Source organism: Heterodontus francisci, unplaced genomic scaffold, assembly GCF_036365525.1.
Source record: "Heterodontus francisci isolate sHetFra1 unplaced genomic scaffold, sHetFra1.hap1 HAP1_SCAFFOLD_631, whole genome shotgun sequence".
Taxonomy (NCBI): domain Eukaryota; kingdom Metazoa; phylum Chordata; class Chondrichthyes; order Heterodontiformes; family Heterodontidae; genus Heterodontus; species Heterodontus francisci.
This window is the reverse complement of record NW_027141253.1, coordinates 218,201-237,051: the sequence shown is the minus strand read 5'-3', so window position 1 is coordinate 237,051 and position 18,851 is coordinate 218,201. Positions and strand designations below refer to the sequence as shown.

Here is an 18,851-nt window from a genome sequence, read left to right as displayed (position 1 = left end):
TTCTCGAATCTGCTTGACCCTGTGCCAATTTGCACGTGGCTCAGGTAACAATCCGGAGATGATTACCTTTGGTGTTCTGTGTTTTTGTTTGTACCCTAACTCCTCAAATTCTCTAAGCAGAACATCATTTCTGATTCTACCTATGTCATCGATTTCCACATGGGCCACGACAACTGGATTCTCCTCCTCCCACTCCAAGTTCATCTCCAGCTGCAAGGAGATATCCTTAACTTTGACACCGGGCAGGCAACACAGCTGTCGGACCTCCCGGTTGTGGCTACAGAGAACAGTATCTATCCCCCTGACTATACTGTCTCCTATCACTACCATATTCCTCTTCACTCCCTCCACTGGAATGGCATCTTTCACCATGGTGTCATGGTCAGTCTGCTCATCCACCATACAATCCTTCTCTTCATCCACACAAGTAGCAAGGACCTCGTACCTGTTGGACAAAGTCAGAGGCTGAGGCTCCTTCATCGCTACATGCTGATTCCTCCTACCTGCCTCACTCACAGTCACACCATCCTGTCCCTGAACATTGGCCATTTCTAATGGTCTCCCTACTGTAAGGGATGGTGTCTGCCTCCTGGAACAAAGTGTCCAGGTAACTCTCCCCCCTCCCTGATACTCCACAATGTCTGCAACTCAGTGTCCAGATCAGCAATTCCGAGCTGAAGTCATGCAAGCTGCAGGCATGATTGTCTGGAATTTCTAGTGAGTTCCACAGATTCCCGCATGTTGCAGTTGCAGCACACCACTGACCCTGGAATCTCTGTACAACCTTTTATTTAATTAGTCTATTAGTTAATAATTCAAGCTAAAGTAATGGAAAGTTGGACTTGCCCACCTTGGAGTCAAAGGAAGAAGACTCACCAACTGCTCGAGGCTGAAAAAGATAGGAAAAGGAGCCCTTCCTTCCCCCTCGACACCGAATTCCCACGTGCACCAAATTTCCAACTTCACTCCGGCAAATGTTTCTCACTCAGGCAACTGAGTCTTCTCAACTGTGCCCCCTCACTGCCATGTAGAATGTGGCCTGAACTCCCTCAGCCTTTTGCAGATGCCCTCTCCCTCATCCCAGTGATGTTCCTATACCTATGTCAGAAAATACTGGAATAGTGCAGTTTTCACTTTAAAATGCGAACACAACATAAGAAATAGGAGCAGGAGTAGACCATACAGCCCTTAAAACCTGCTCCACAGTTCAGCACAATTGTGGGTGATCTTCGCTTTCAACTCCACTTTCCCGCCTGCTCCCATATCCCTTGATTTCCTGTCTCTCTCTCAGCCTTAAATATATTCAATGGTGGAGCATTCATAACCCTCTGGGGTAGAGAATTCCAAAGATTCACAACCCTTTGAAGAAAGTTCTCCTCCTCTCAGTCCTGACTGATCGGCCCCTTATCCTGAGACTCTGCCCCCATGTTCCAGATTCCTCAGCCAAGGGAAACAACCTCTCAGTGTCTACCCTGTCAAACCCCTTCAGAATATTGTATATTTCAAAAAACTTTCTTTCATCTAAATTCCAGAGAATATGGATCTAATTTACTTAGCCCCTCATCATAGGACAACTCTCTCATCCCAGGGTCCAATATATTGAAACTGTGCTGTACTGCCTTCAATGAAAGTATATTCTTCTTTAAATATGGAGACCAAAACTGTGCACAGTTCACCAGATGTGGTCTCACCAAAGCCAGGCACAATTGTAACAAAACTTCCTTATTGTTGTACTCAAATCGCCTTGCAATAAAGGCCAACATGCCATTTGCCTTCCTAATTGCTTACTGTACTGCGTGCTAAATTTCTGTGTTTCTTGTATGAGCACACCCAAGTCTCTTTGAATATCAACATTTACAAGTTTCATGCCTTTTTAAAACATTCTGCTTTTCTATTCTTGCTACCAAAGTGAAAAATAACCTCACACTTCCCCACATTATACTCCATCTAGAATCTTGTTTGGTAAGTGACAGGAATTTAAGGGTTAATCTGTCTCTAAAGTCTAGTTCGTGTTTACAGAAAACAATTAACTAAAATTACTGTTTAAGAGGCAAGTTAAGTTACGTTGAGTTTTAAACAGGGAGATACAAACTCTCTGAGAGTAGCTGGAGCTAGATAATTAGGGAGCTAGCTTAAACTGGTTTCTGAGCTCTAGCAAAGATGATCCATCATTGCTTTTCAGACAGTATAAATTCAGGCTGATCTCTGAGTGCTACTTGTCGGCTCAGAATGTGAAGAAGGGAGTTTGGTGAGTGAGGGAAACTATAAATTAATTAAGAAAAACAAATGTAATTTAATTATGTCATGCAGACCCCTGCCTGCAGCACTACAACCCCCCACCCCCACCCAAAGCTTTGAAATCCACAAACCTCACAGGAGAGACTGTTCCAAATAAGGAAGTAGTCACATGATTAACCTGCTGGGCAAGCTGGGTTTTTTAAAGTTGTGCTACACAGAAATGAACAGAAGGTGGTCTGCAACTGAAGCTGGAACAAGGAAGCCTCTCTCTTTCTGTCTTTCTCTCTCTGTCTCTCTCTCTATCTCTCTGACTCGATCTCTCTCTCTATCCCTCTCCCTCTCTCTTTCTCCCAAGCCACCAGACCCACGGAAGACAGGCAAACCTCGAGAGAAAAGACTCTGACTTCGGAACAAGTTGAAGCATGCACTGGGCCTCAATGAATTGCAGGACTTATCGGCAACCAAAGACTCCACAGCAAACTCAAAGGACAGTAAAATAGAAACCCATCTATTGCCCCAAACTTTTCCCCTTTATTCTTTACTATTTTTTCTGTCTCTATCTGCATATGTGTTTATCGTGGGTGCACGCTAGCGTGGTTGCGTCGCATATTCATAGTCGTTAACCAGATTCAAGTTTAAGATTAATAAACTTCCACCTTTCTTGTTTTAATCTAAGGAAACATGTCTGATTTCTTTGCCTTACAATTAGAGCAGTGAACAAGGATTCACTGAGGAGGAGCTAAAAACATGGTGTTTTAAAAAGTTAAACCCTGCTCTGGTCAAACTGAGAGGGAATCCCTAGACCCCTTCTCACCTGGTCGTAACAATTAGCAGTTCAGGCAATGTCTCATCGCTGCAGAATGTGGGAGCTCCTGGATGCCATAGCAATCCATGGCAACCACGTCTATAGTGTCTGTGGCTTGAGGAGCTTCGGCTCAGTGTAGATGAGCTGCAGATATTGCAATTCATCAGGGAGGGGGAAAGCTACTTGGTTGCTTTGCTTCTGAAGGCAGTCACATCCCTGAGGATAGGGTCTTCTGATTTGGTCAGTGGTCAGGGACAGGAGGGTGTGACTGTGGGTCAGACAGGTAAAGGGATTGCAAAGGTCAGCGTGGGAGCAGCCCTAGTCCTTGCAATTGAGCAACAAGTTCAAAGTTCTTGCAGGTTTCATAGATAAGATTGAGGGCTGTATTGTGGATGAGCAGACTGACCATGGCACCATGGTACAGGAAGTCATTCAAGTTGGGGGGAGAAAAAAGGAAATTAGTTGTAGTAGGGAACAGTATAGTAAGGGGGATCGATGCTGTTCTCTGCAGCCGACGGCTAGAGTCCAGAAAGCTGTGTTGCCTGCCCGGTGCCAGGGTTTGGGACATCTGCTCAGGGCTGGAGAGGAACTTGCAGTGGGAGGAGAAGGATCTGGTGGTCATGGTCCACATAGGTACTAATGACATAGATAGGACTAGGAAAGAGGTTCTGCATATGGAATATGAGCAGCTAGGCAATAATTTAAAAAGCAGAGCTTCAAAGGTAATAATCTCTGGATTATTGCCTGAGCCACGTGCAAATTGTCATAGGGTAAATAAGATTTGAGAGATGAATGCATGGCTGAAAGACAGATATGGGAGAATTGAGTTCTGATTCGTGGGGCACTGGCACCAGTACTGGGGAAAGTAGAAGCTGAATTTTTGGGACGGACTTCACCTGAACTATCCTGGGATCAGTGTTCCAGCAAGTCATAAATCTAGCAAAGTAGAGAGAACTTCAAACTAAATGGAGGGGTGAAGGGATCATATTGGAAAAAATTGAATAAACTTTAGTGAAATGTCTAGGCAATAGATCAAGGTAGCAATAAAGGTAATGATGATCAGAGTATGGCAGGAAAGGACAGTGCTTGCAAACTTAAGAGTGTGTCAGCAGACACAGCCAGAGTTTTACAAAAATAGTAAAAAAAAACTGAATAAAGGGCTCTGTATCTGAATGGCTGTAGCATTTCCAATAGGACAGATGAATTGTCAGCTCAAATAGAAATTCATATATATCACCTGTTAACCATCACTGAGACATGTCTACAAGGAAACCAAAGCTGGGACCTAAATATCCAAGGGTATGTGACATTCATGAAGGTCAGGGAGTTGTGAAAAGGTGGTGGGATAGCTCTGTGAATTAAAGAGGGCGTTAGTACTTTAGTGGGATGAGAGCATAGTTCTAAAGATCAGGACATAGAATCAGTTTGGGTGGAACTGAGAAACAGCAAAGGGCAGAAAATATTGGTTGGAGTTTTTTTATTGGCCACCAAACAGCAGTGGTGATGTAAATCACAGTATAAATCAGGAAATGAGAGTTGCATGTAACAAGAGTGATAGAGTAATCATGGGGCATTTCAATCTGCACATAGACTGGGAAACTTCATTCATACTAATTTCGAGAGATACAGCACTGAAACAGGCCCTTCAGCCCACCGAGTCTGTGCCGACCATCAACCACCCATTTATACTAATCCTACAATAATCTCATATTCCTACCACATCCCCACCTGTCCCTATATTTCCCTACCACCTACCTATACTAGGGGCAATTTATAATGGCCAATTAACCTATCAACCTGCATGTCTTTGGCATGTGGGAGGAAACCGGAGCACCCGGAGGAAACCCACGCAGACACAGGGAGAACTTGCAAACTCCACACAGGCAGTACCCGGAATTGAACCCGGGTCGCTGGAGCTGTGAGGCTGCGGTGCTAACCACTGCGCCACTGTGCCGCCCCAAATGTTGTGGAGGATGAATTCTTGAAATGTGTACAAGATGGTTTTCTAGAACAGTATATTGAGGAACCAACTAGGGAACAGGCTATTTTAGATCTAGTGCAATGAAAAAGGGCTAATTAATAATCTTGTTGTAAAAGAGGCTTTAGGAAAGAGTGACCGTAATATTTTATAAGAAGTTTGAAAGGGATGTGATTCAGTCAGAAGCTAGGGTCTTAAATCTTAGCAAAGTAAACTATGAAGGTATGAGGGGCAAATTGGCTATGGTGGATTGGGAAACTATGTTAAAAGGTATGGTGGTAGACAGGCAATGTCTAACATTAAAGAACTAATACAAAGTTTACAACAAAAATACATTCCTTTAATGCACAAAAACCCAGCAAGGGAAGTGTTCCTTGCTGTGGCTAATGAAGGAAATCAAGGATTGTATTAGGGCAAAGGGAGAGGTGTATAAAGTTGTCAGAAAAATGGTAAGCCTGAGAATTGGGACATTTCAGAATTCTTCAAAGGAGGACCAAGAAAAAGATTAAGAAAGGGAAAATAGAATATGAGGGTAAACCAGTGAAATCATAACCGACTGTAGAATTTTCTGTCGGTAAGTAAAAAGGAAAAGATTAGTAAAGGCAAGTAGAGTCAGGAGAATTTAAATTGGGGAGTAAGGCAGAGAAACTGAACAAGTACTTTGTGTCTGTCTTCATGGAGGAAAATAGTAAAACCTCCCAGAAATAATGGAGCATCAAGGGACTAGTGTAAAGGGAGAACTGTAAGATATTAATATTCATAAAAAAAGAGAAATTAATCGAACTTAATGTAAATTAATCCCCTGGACCTGATGGTCTACATTCCAGAGTGTTGAAAGAGGTAGCTGTAGAGATAGTAGATGCATTGGTGATCATTTTTCAAAATGCTGTAGACTCTGGAATGGTTCCTGCAGATTGGAAGGTGGTAAATGTAACCCCACTATTTAAGAGAGGAGGGAGAGAGAAACCAGGGAACTACAGATCTGTTAGCCTGACATCAGTCACAGGGAAAATGCTAGAATCTAGAATAAAGAATGTGATAATGAGACACTTCAAAAATAATGGTAGAATTGGGCAGAATCAACATGGATTTAGGAAAGGAAAATCATGTTTAACAAACCTGTTGGAGTTTTTGAGGATATAATGAGCAGAATAGATGAGGGGGATCGGTGGATGTAGTATATTTAGATTTTCAGAAAACTTTTGAAAAGGTTCCACACAAGAGGTTAGTAAACAAAATTAGAGCACATGGGATTGAGGGGAATATTCTGGCATGGATTGAGAGCTGATTAATGGATAGAAAACAGAGTAGGAATAAATGGGTCTTTATCAGGTTGGCAGGCTGTGACTAGTGGGTACCACAAGAATCAGTGCCTGAGACGAAGCTATTCACAATCTAGATCAATGATTTGGATATGGAGATTAAATGTAATATTTCCAAGTTTTCAGATGACACAAAACTAGGTGGAATTGTGAGTTGTGAGAAGGATGCAAAGACATTTCAAGGAGATTTGGAGAAGCTAAGTGAGTGGGCAAGAACATGGCAGATGGGCTACAATGTGGAAAAATGTGAAGGCTTTGGAAGGAAAAACAGAAATACAGAGTATTTCTTAAATGGTGAGGGACTGGGCAGTGTTGAACTTCAAAGGGACTTGGGTGTCCTTGTTCATGAATCACTGAAAGCTAACATGCAGGTATAGCAAGCATTTAAGAAAGAAAATGTTATGTTGGCATTCATTACAAGAGAATTTGAGTAGAGGAGTAAAGATGTCTTACTGCAATTATCTAGAGCCTTGGTGAGACCGCACCCGGAGTATTGTCTGCAGTTTTGGTCTCCTTACCGAAGGAAAGATATATTTGCCTTAGATGAAGTGCAACAAAACTGGCAGATGGAGGGATTATCCTCTGAGGAAAGATTAAATGGTCTGGTCCTTTATTCTCTGGAGTTTAGAAGAATGAGAGGTGATCTCATTCAAACATAAAAAAATTCTTACAGGGCTCGACAGGGTAGATGCAGGAAGGATGTTTCCCCTGGTTGGGAAGTCTAGAACCAGGGGGACACAGTCTCAGAATAAGGGGCAGGCCATTTCGGAGTGAGATGAGGAGGAATTTCTTCACTCGGAAGGTTGCGAATCTTTGGAATTCTCTGCCTCAGAGGGCTGTGGAGGCTCAGTCGTTGAGTATGTTCAAGATTGAGATTGATAGATTTCTACATATTAAAAACATCAAGGGATATGGGGATAGTGCAGGAAAATGAGGTTGAAGATGAATGGCGGTACAAGCTCGAAGGGCTGAATGGCCTACTCCTGCTCCTATTCCTTATGTTCTTGTTGCCCACTCACTTGACGTGTCTATATCTATTTGCAGCCTCTTTGTGTCCTCCTCATAGCTTATATTCCCACCAAGCTTTGTATGGTCAGCATGCTTACATACATGACTGTGTCTCTGTATCTAATTCATTGATATAGATTGCCCAGCCCCGATCCTTGTGGCACTCCACTAGTTACAGTCTGTCAACTTAAAAATGCCCTGTTTCTCCCTACTGTTTGCTTCCTTTCTGTTAACCAATCCTCTGTCCATGCTAATATATTACCCCCAACTACAAGAGCCCCTTTCTTGTCTATGAATCTTTTGTGTGACACCTTATCGAATACCTTTTGGAAAGCCAAGTCTACCACATCTACTAGTTACCCTTTCTCTCCCCTGCCAGTTACATCCCGAAAAAACTCGAATAAATTTGTCAAACACAATTTCCTTTCATAAAACCATGTTGACTTTGTCTGATCATACTCGAGTGCATTGTTGAGACTTGCTTACTAATAGATTCCAGCACATTTCCAATGACTGATGTCAGGCTAACCGGCCTGTAGTTCCCTCTTTTCTCTCTCCTTTCTTTCTTGAATAGGGGTATTACATTTGCTAACTTCCAATCTGCTGGGGCTGTTCTAGAAACGATGGAATTTTGGAAACTCATAACCAGTACATCTGCTTTCTCTGCAGCTACCTCTTTTAGAACATAAGGACATGGACGATCAGATCCTGGGGATTTGTCAGATTTTAGTCCCTTAAATTTCTCCAGTACTTTTCCTCTGCTGGCATCAATTACTTTAATTTCTTCACTCTTAGTAGCCTCTAGGTTACCCTCCATGTAACTTGTGTCTTCCACTGTGAAGACAGACAAAAAATATTTGTTCAACAGGTAACGTCACAGAATCACAGAATTGTTACGGCACAGCAGGAGGCCATTCGGCCCATTGTGTCTGCACCAGCTCTCTGAAGGAGCAGTTCACTCAGTTCCATTCCCCTGCCTTTTCCCTGTAACCCTGCACATTCATCCCTTTCATATACCAGTCTAATTGCCTTTTGAATGTTTCAATTCACCCTGTCTCCACTACATTCTCAGACAGCGCATTCCAGATCTTAACTGCGTGAAAAAGTTTTTCCTCTTGTCTCTTTGTCTGTTGTGTGGCACTGTATCAAACGTCTTTTGAAAGTCCACGTACACCACATCAACAGCATTGTCCTCATCAACCCTCTCTTTTATCTCCTCAGAAAGCTCCAGCAAGTTAGTTAAACATGATTTTCCCTTAAGAAACCCAAGCTGGCTTTCCTTAGTCAACCTGCATTTGTCGATGCGACATTTAATTTTGTCTTGAATTATTTTTTCTCGAAGTTTCCCTACCACCAAAGTTAAACTGACTGGCCTGTAGTTGCTGGGCTTATCTTTACAGCCTTTTTTGAACAAGGGTGTGACATTTGCAATTCTCCAGTCCTCTGGCACCACCCTCGAGTCTAAGGAAGATTGAAAAATTATAGCCAGTGTCTCTGCGATTTCCGCCCCCCCTTCTGTCAGTATCCTTGGATGCACCTCATCCGATCTTAGTGCTTTATCCACTTTAAGTACAAACAGCCTATCTAATGCATCCTCTTTATCAATTTTAAACCCTTCTAATGTGTGAATTACCTCCACTTTAACCATTGCCTGTGTTGCATCTTTTTCTTCGGTAAAGACGGATGCAAAGTATCCATTTAATATCTCAGCTATGCCCTCTGCCTCCATGTGTAAATCCCCCGAATGGTCCCCACTCCTCCTTTTGCCACTCTTTTACTATTTATATAACTATAGAAAACTTTGGGATTCCCTGTAGTGTTGTTAGCTGCCAGTTTCTTCTCATGCTCTCTCTTTGCTTCTCTTATTTGCTTTTGTATTTCTCCTCTGGACCTTCTATATTCAGCCTGGTTCTCAATAGTATTTTCTACCTGGTATCTGTCATAAGCACACTTTTTCTTCTTTATCTTAATCTGTACCTCTTTTGTCATCCAGAGAGCTCTGGATTTGTTTGCCCTACCTTTCCTCTTCGAGGGAACATACCTTGACTGTGCCCAAACTACTTCTTCTTTGAAGGTAGCCATTGTTCATCTCCTGGCTTTCCTGCCAACCTTTGACTCAATTTATTTGCCCCAGCTCCATTCTTACCCCACTGAACTTAGCCTTCCCTCAGTTAATTATTCTTACTCTGGACTGTTCTTTGTCCTTTTCCATAGTCAGCCTTAACCTCATGATACAATGATCACTGTTCCCTAAGTGCTCTCCTCCTGAAACTTGATCCACTTGGCCTGCCTCATTCCCAAGAACCAGATCTAGCAGTGCCTCTTTTCTCATTGGACTAGAAACATACTGGTGTACACATTCTAGGAACTCTTGCCCTTCACTGTGCTTTACACCACTACTATCCCAGTCTAAGTTTAGATAACTAAAGTCCCCCATTATAAATACACTGTAATTTTTGCACTTCTCGAATTTCCTTGCTAATTTTTTCCTCGACATCCCTTCCACCAGTTGGTGGCCTGCAGACAACACCGAGCAATGTAACTGCACCTTTTTTGTTCCTTAGCTCTCGCCAAATTGATTCTGTCCTCGACCCCTCTGGGACATCCTTTTTCTCCAGCACTGCAATGCTTTCCTTAATCAATACCGTCAGCCCTCCCCCTTTTTTCCTTTCCTATCTTTCCTGAACACCTTGCATCAAGGAATATTTAACATCCAGTCCTGCCCTTCTTTGAGCCAGGTCTCTGTTGTAGCCACATCATCCCTCACCAATCTTAATAACCCCACTCCGTGCATTCACATACATACACATTAACCCTGATTTATACTTTATTACTTTCGCCCTTACTCTGACCCCGCCTAATAACTTACTATTCTCTGCTCTCTCAGTATTCTCTGCCCCTTGGTATTCCTCTCTGATATATCCTCCTGGTTCCTACACCCCTGACAAGTTACCAGTTTTGATTCCATCCAATCTGAGCTCCCTCTCAGGTTCCCATCCCCCTGACAATCTAGTTTAAACCCTCCCCAACAGCACGAGGAAATCTCCCTGTGAGGATATTCATCCCAGTCCTGCAACAATGCAAATAATGTCATGGCATCTGGAAATCCTGACAATCCAAACTGACAAATCATAGCACAGTTTGAAACTTAGATAAATGATTTTGATTTTCTCTCCAAGGTAATTTATTTGACTCAGTATTACACTGATACATCAGTGTGGACTGTGAAAGCTTATGAATAATTGAGACAAACCAGTATAGGGTCTGTGTATCGGGCACTTTTCAGTGTTTCAGGAACATTTTCTGTCTTGAGTGACCAGACCACTTGATTGGTTTTCAACTTTCAAATTAAAGACTTGTCGTGTCACAATAATTGGGAAATCAATGTGCAATAATTGCCAGCCAAGTCGAGAAATTGTCATGCTTTTTGTTGGACATGGAGCAGATCCAGTTTATAATGGACTCTGCCTGATTGGGATCTATTGTCACCACCCACACAGATACAATGATTTAATCTTTTTAAGCCTTAACTGTCAACCTTGCTCTAACTCACTGTTTAATGTGACACTGTCAGGGGTGAGATGTTTCTCAGATTGTTGATTAAAGATGGTTGTTTGATCAATGTATATTAGATGCTAATCCCAGTTCCCTATCGGAATGGAATTCACCTTCCATTGGAACACAGTGTGTAGAAATCCACTGTCATCATTTCCTCTGTTTCAATGGCGCTATGTCATGAAGTCTGGAGGCTGGCGATTGGGAGGCTGGCGATTGGGAGGCTGGTGAGAAGGCTGGTGATTGGGAGGCTGGTGATTTGTGCGGTTGGGGGGAGCCTGATGATCAGGGGGGTTTGGGAGAGAGGGGGAGGTTTGTGATCAGGAGAGTTGTGGGAGCTGGGGGGAGGTTTGTGATTGGGAGGTGGTGACAGGGTGGCTGGAGATCAGGCTGAGAGAGGCCAATGGCCTCCTTGAGGGGTGGTAGGTGTCCCCCACATGTATGACAAAGGAGCCATTTGTCTTGTGGAGCTGACAGCTTCAATGGAACAGGAAGTTTGATGGGGTGTAAAGTGAGCGGCTGATTTGATACTGCCCACTTTCTGCTATTGTCTGACAGGAATTTCTGCCTCATAAACACTGTGGAATTAATTCCCTTTTAACAGAGTTTTACTTGTGTTGACCTGTAGTTTTGTGACTGACATATCTGGCAGACATGTTGATAAAGCTGCATTTTCATTATCTTTCCCAGGACATGAGTGTTTTTAACTTTTTGTTAATCTTCCTCAGCAGACAATCCTCAGACCAAAATAAAACAGCAAACAGTCCATGACAATGTTCATTTATCTCCTGCTTTCATCCTTTTATAACTGGTTTTTCAGCACTTAGCATAAAGCAAACTCTCCTTATGTAATTGCAAAATACTGGAAATCTGTAATAGAAAATGCTGGAATTACTCAACTCTGTTTCTCTTTCCACAGATGTTAACGTTTCAGGTCAAAGATCTTTCTTCAGAACTTTATATAGATTTTATCACTTTCAGTTTGGGGCTCTGTGTCCAGCTTTGTCCTTGCCACACATTTCACATTCCTTGGCAATTTCACCACCTAATTTCTTTAGTTTCAATCCAACCCACTCCCTGCCCCCTTCTGCTCAGTGACACACTGTTACTTACCATCCTCAATGACTGTGCTACATACAGTTCAGGAAAAGATCCCCGGGACAATATGGTGGTTTCTCTGAGGGAGACAGAATACTAATAGAACTGTATAATATTTACAAGCCATGGAAAATTAAAATGTGAATAAGCAATTTAAAATAAGTCCAGAAATCTATCAAATTAATAAGATCAATTTCATAAGATCATAAGAACTAGGAGCAGGAGTAGGCCGTCCGGCCCCTCGAGCCTGCTCCGCCATTCAATAAGATCATGGCTGATCTTTTCGTGGACTCAGATCCACTTACCCGCACTCCCACCATGTCCCTTAATTCCTTTATTGTTCAAAAAGATATCTACCTTAGCTTTAAAGACGTTTACTGAAGAAGCGTCAACTACTTCACTGGGCAAGGAATTCCATAGATTAACAACCCTCTGGGTGAAGAAGTTCCTTCTTAATTCAGTCCTAAATTTGCTCCCTCTAATCTTGAGGCTATGCCCTCTTGTCCCAGCTTCACCTGCCAGTGGAAACATCCTCTCTACTTGTATCTTATCTATTCCCTTCATGATTTTATATGTTTCTATAAGATCCCCCCTCATTCTTCTGAACTCCAATGAATATAATCCCAATCTACTCAGTCTCTCCTCATAAGCCAACCCCCTCAACTCCGTAATCAACCTAGTGAACCTCCTCTGCACCCTCTCCAGTGCCAGTATATCCTTTCTCAAGTAAGGAGACCAAAACTGCACACAGTACTCCAGGTACGGCCTCACCAGTACCTTATACAGCTGCAACATAACCTCTCTGCTTTTAAACTCAATTCCTTTAGCAATGAAGGGCAAAATTCCATTTGCCTTCCTAATTACTTGCTGTACCTGCAGACCAACCTTCTGCGATTCATGCACAAGGACACCTAGGTCCCTCTGCAATGCAGCATGCTGCAACTTTTTACCATTCAAGTAATTATCCTTTTTCCTGTTACTCCTACCGAAATGAATGACTTCACATTTATTAACATTGTATTCCATCTGCCAGACCTTTGCCCACTCACTCAATGTATCTATGTTCCTCTGCAAAGTTTCACAGTCATCTGCACACTTTGCTCTGCCACTCATCTTAGTGTCATCTGCAAACTTTGACACCCTACACGTGGTCCCCAACTCCAAATCATCTGTATAAATTGTAAATAATTGCGGTCCCAACACCGATCCCTGAGGCACACCACTAGTGACTGATTGCCAGCCAGAATAGCACTCATTTATCCCCACTCTCTGCTTCCTGTTAGTCAACCAATCCTCTATCCATGCTAATACTTTACCCCTGACGCCATGCATCCTTATCTTATGTCGCAGCCTCTTGTGCGGCACCTTGTCGAAGGCCTTTTGGAAATCTAGGTACACCACATCCACTGGGTCCCCATTGTCCACCTTGATCGTAATGTCATCATAGAATTCCAAAAGATTTGTCAAGCATGACCTGCCCTTCATGAACCCATGCTGCGTCTGCCCAACGGGACAATTTCTATCGAGATGCCCTGCTATTTCTTCCTTGATAATAGACTCAAGCATCTTCCCCACTACAGAGGTTAAGCCAATCGGTCTATAATTCCCCATCTTTTGTCTACCTCCCTTTTTAAACAGTGGCGTCACATCTGCTGTTTTCCAATCAGCTGGGGCTACCCCAGAGTCCAGCGAATTTTGGAAAATTACCGTCAGTGCACCTGCTATTTCTCCCGCCATCTCTTTTATTATCCTGGGATGCATTCCATCAGGGCCAGGAGACTTATCAATCCTTATGGTATTTGATGGTATTAAGTCAGAAGCAATAACTTATTGAGTTCATATTGTTTTACAAGTACAGTTCTGGAGGACTTGTATATTGTACTATATATTTTAAATGATCAGCTACTTTGAAAGTATTTTTCCTTTTGTAGATTACATGAATAATTGATTTTTATTTTGAAATGTTGTTCACCAGGTAAATTCCTCGTACTTGGACCTGATCATCCTGTTGTAGCCATTGTGGGTGAAGATGCTCTATTGGAATGTCAGCTTGTGCCAGATCTATTCATCAGTAACATGGTGGTGCAGTGGCTTAAATCAGGTCTCGATTCACCAGTACACGTGTACAGAAATGGAGAGGATGATATTGTCGTTCAACACAAGAATTACAGAGGAAGGACTGAACTGATTAGAGAGGAACTGACTAAAGGAATCATTTCTCTTAGAATAAAGGACACAACAGTATCTGATGAAGGGGACTATACATGTTTAGTTGATGACAGAACTGATTCAGCAGAAGCTGCAGTTATACTGGAAGTTGCAGGTTAGTAAATATCTACCAACACATTAACAACTTGTAGAAGTGATGTGTTTAAACTCCTGTTTAAATTGCAAATAGATTAAAATAGGTTTCTTTAGCACTTGGTGCAATATTCATGATAATGAATAATTCATGTTAATGTTAATTTCATATTCCTATGCTCCCAGTCATGAAGCTGCACTCGGGAGATGTGGGAGATGAACAGGCCGATTCTCGACCCACAGATCTTTGAGCACATGGGGCAGGATGTCCCACGAGGTAGCGGGATCCGGAGTGCAGGATTTTCTTCCTTTTCGTTCCTTCTCTGTCACCACTCTGCCTCATCAATAAGACTTTTTATTTGGACTCAAAGCATGATGCAGCTTGATGAACAAGTTGTCGCCAGTTTGAACAATTGGTAAAGCTCCTCCCAGTCATCAATGTCAATGCTGACACACTTCATGGAGAACTTCAGAGTGTCTTTGAAGCATTTGCTTTGTCCTCCCCGGAACATTGGCCATTTGAGAGTTGAAAACAGGAGCTGGAGGGTAGACGGTTTTCGGCCATCCAGACATAGTGTCCAATCCATTGAGGTGATTTTGCAGGAGTTTTACCTGAATGCTTGTGGTGCTGGCTTCAAGAAGGACACAAGCTTTTGTTCGACAATCCTCCCATTGAACCCGAGGATGTGGTAGAGACATTACTGATAGAATTTCTCTGGTGCTCTTGTGTGTCACTGAAACACAGTCCAGATCTCACTACAGTACTGGAGTGTGGTGATGACACTGCTCTTTACACTGGGACTTTTGTTGACTTGCGGAGGTCTTTGTTGTCAAACACTCGCTGCTGTCGTTTGTAGAAGGCTGAGCTGGTGCGGTATTGGATCTCCTCGGCAGTGTGGTCTTTTGAGAGAGGTAGCTGTAAAGGTATGGGACCTGCTCAACATAATCCAGAGTGTCTCCATCAACATATATGGGAGGTGGAGTATTTAGCCGACCAGGTGTGGGTCGATATGAGTTTTGGCAACATTCAAGGACAGGCCGAGTCTCTTGTATGTAGAATTGAAGAGATCGAGAGCAGCTGGCAAATCTGGTGCAGAGTGGGTAGTGATACTGCAGTCATCCACAAACTGTAGATCATGTATGTCTGTGGTGGTCAGTTTAGTTTTGGCACAGAGATAACTGAGGTGAAAGAGTTTTCCATCTAGGCGGTATTTAATCATCACACCAGAGGGCAGTTGATCTTTGATCAGGTGAATAGTCACTGTCAGGTAGGTTGTAAATTGTACGGGGTCTGTCACATAGCCTTGTATGACCCCGGTCTGGATTTTGAAGGTGTCTGTTTCAGAACTCCCACACAAGACAGTTATATCATCATGGAGCAATTGCAGGATTGTGATGAAGCTTCTTGGACATCCAAATCTTTGAAGCACAATTCACAGAGCCTTGTGATTTACTGACTCAACTGACTCAGATCGATGAATACACTGAAGAGTTCCTGGGGTTCTCGACATTTTTCTTGGATTTTTCTGGCAACAAAGACCATGTCGGATGTTCCTCTGGAAGGTCTAAAGCCACATTGTGTCTGGGAGGATTTCCTCAGCCACAGGAAGTAGGTGATTCTGGAGAATACGTGTCAGGATTTTCCCTGCTATGGACAAGTGGGAAATACCTCGATAGTTTGCACAACATGATTTATCGTTGTGGGGTGGGGAGGTGGTGCTTGGTGGCGAGGGAGGGTGAGTCCATTTTACTCCCAAATCCATAGGATGAATGCATGGAGTCTTGATCTGAGCAAAAGCCCACCAGTCAATTAGAATATCATTGGGGCCGCAAGCCAAGAGTGACTTGGTTCCTGCACTACTGACTGAGCTGGCCAAGTCCTGAAGAACATATCTGCCAGACTGGGCCTGCAGCAGGTGGTGAGAGAACCAACACAAGGGAAGAGCCCACCTGTCCTGGTCCTCACCAACCTCCTGGTTGGCAACTGCATCTGACCATGACAGCATTGGTAGGACTGACCTACAGGACCTGCAGAGTCCTTGTGGAGATTAAGTCCTGTCTTCACACTGACGATACCCTCCATCGTGTTGTGTGGCTCCACCACCATGCTAAATAGGATGGATTCAGAACAGATCTAGTAGCTCAAAACTGGGCATCCAGGAGGCACTGTAGGCCATCAGCAGCAGCAGAACTGGATTCAGTCACAATCTGTAACTTCATGGCCCAGCATGTTCCTCACTCTACCATTACCATCAAGGACCAATCCTGGTTCAATGAGGAGTGTAGCAGAACCTGCAAGGTGCAGTTCAAAGGTATACTGAGAAATGAGGTGTCAACCTGGTGAAGCTACAGCACAGGACTATGTGCATGATAAAGAGTGGAAGCAGGTTGCAGTAGACAGAGCTAAGCGATCCCATGACCAACAGATCAGATCAAAGCTTTGCCTCATCCAGTCATGAATGGTGGTGGACAGTTAAAAACAGGAGCAGGAGGTTCCACAAACATTCCCATCCTCGAGGATGGCAGAGCCAAGTATCTCAGTGCAAAAGACAGGGCTGAAGTGTTTGTAACTATCTTCAGCCATAAATACTGATGGATGATCCTTCTTGGCCTCCTGCTGAAGTCCCCAGCATCATCGATGCCAGTCAGCCATTTCAACTCACTCCACATGATATCAAGGATCACCTGAGTGACTGAATACAGTAAAGACTATGGGCCCCAACAACATCCCAGATGTAGTGCTCCAGAACTAGCCATACCTCGAGATAAGCTGTTCCAGTACAGCTACAACTGACATCTACTCAACAATATGGAAAACTGTCCAGGTATGTCCAGACTACAAAAAAACAGGACAAATTCAATCTGACCAATCAGTGACCCATCAGTCTCCTCTCAATCATCAGCAAAGTGATGGAAGGTGTTGGCGACAATGTTATCAAGCAGCACTTACACAGTAATAACCTGCACACTAATGCTTAGTTTGGTTCCGCTCGGAAAACCAGCACGGATTTGTTAAAGGCAACTCATGTTTAATTCACATGCTGGAGTTTTTTGAAGAGGTAACACAGAGAGAGTTAATGAGGGCAATGCAGTTGATGTGGTGCACACGGACTTCCAAAAGGTGTTTGATACAGTACTGCACAACTGATTTGTGAGCAAAATTATAACTCATGGAATAAAAGGGACAGTGGCATAATGGATAGGAAATTGGCTGAGTGACAAGAAACAGAGTGTCGTAGTTAACATACATTCTTCATGCTGGAGGAAGGTTTGTAGTGGAGTTCCCCAGGGGTCAGTGTTGGGACCCTTGCTTTTCCTGATATATATTAATGACCTAGACACAGGGCACAATTTCAAAGTTTGTGGATGTTATGAAACTTGGAAGCATTGTGAACTGTGAGGAGGATAGTGTAGAACTTCAAAAGGACATAGACAAGTTGGTGGAATGGGCAGACAGGTGGCAGATGAAGTTCAATGCAGAAAAATGTGAAGTGATTCATTTTGGTAGGAAGAACATGGAGAGACAATATAAAATAAAGAGTACAATTCTAAAAGGGGTGCAGGAGCAGAGGGACCTGGATGGATATGTACATAAGACATTGAAGGTGACAGGCCAGGTTGAGAGAGCAGTCAATAAAGCATTTAGTATCCTGAACTTTATTAGATTAGATTAGATTAGAGATACAGCACTGAAACAGGCCCTTCGGCCCACCGAGTCTGTGCCGACCATCAACCACCCATTTATACTAATTCTACACTGATCCCATATTCCTACCAAACATCCCCATCTGTCCCTTTATTTCCCTACCACCTACCTATACTAGTGACAATTTATAACGGCCAATTTACCTGCCAACCTGCAAGTCTTTTTTGGCTTGTGGGAGGAAACCGGAGCACCCGGAGAAAACCCACGCAGACACAGGGAGAACTTGCAAACTCCACACAGGCAGTACCCAGAATCGAACCCGGGTCCCTGGAGCTGTGAGGCTGCAGTGCTAACCACTGCGCCACTGTGCCGCTATTAATGGGGGTATCGAGTGCAAGAGCAAGGAATTTATGTTGATCTTGTATCAGACACTAGTTCAGCCTCAGCTGGAGTATTACGTCCAGTTCTGGGTGCCGCATTTTAGGAAATAAATGAAGGTATTGATATGAGCACAGAAAAGATTCACGAGAATGGTTCCAGGGATGAGGAACTTCAGTTATGAAGACAGGTTGAAGAAGTTGAGATTGTTTTCCTTGGCGCAGAGATGGCTGAGAGGAGATTTGACAGAGGTATTGAAAATCATGAGGGGTCTGTTCAGAGTGGAGAGAGACAGACTGTTCCAACTCGTGAAAGAATCACGAACAAAAGGGCACAGATTTGCATAGGAAGCAAAAGCGACATGAGGACAAAGTTCTTCATGCAGTGAGTGAAGATCTGGAATGCACAGCCTGAGAGTGTGGTGGAGGCAGGTTCAATCGAGGCATTCAAAAGGGAATTAAACTATTATCTGAAAGGGAAGAATGTGCAGTGTTTCGGGGAGAAGTCCGGGGAATGACATTA

The 18,851-nt window shown here is 43.2% G+C and overlaps 1 protein-coding gene across 1 annotated transcript in view; it reads left to right on the top strand.

Annotated features, from left to right (window-relative positions):
• Positions 1-18,851, top strand: part of LOC137362543 (butyrophilin subfamily 3 member A1-like) — a 111,052-nt gene that overhangs the window by 12,258 nt on the left and 79,943 nt on the right. Inside the window, exon 2 of the mRNA XM_068026932.1 lies at positions 13,980-14,327. Coding sequence (XP_067883033.1) covers positions 14,081-14,327 — 247 coding nt within the window. The 5' untranslated portion in view covers positions 13,980-14,080. The remainder of the gene's footprint in view (positions 1-13,979; positions 14,328-18,851) is intronic.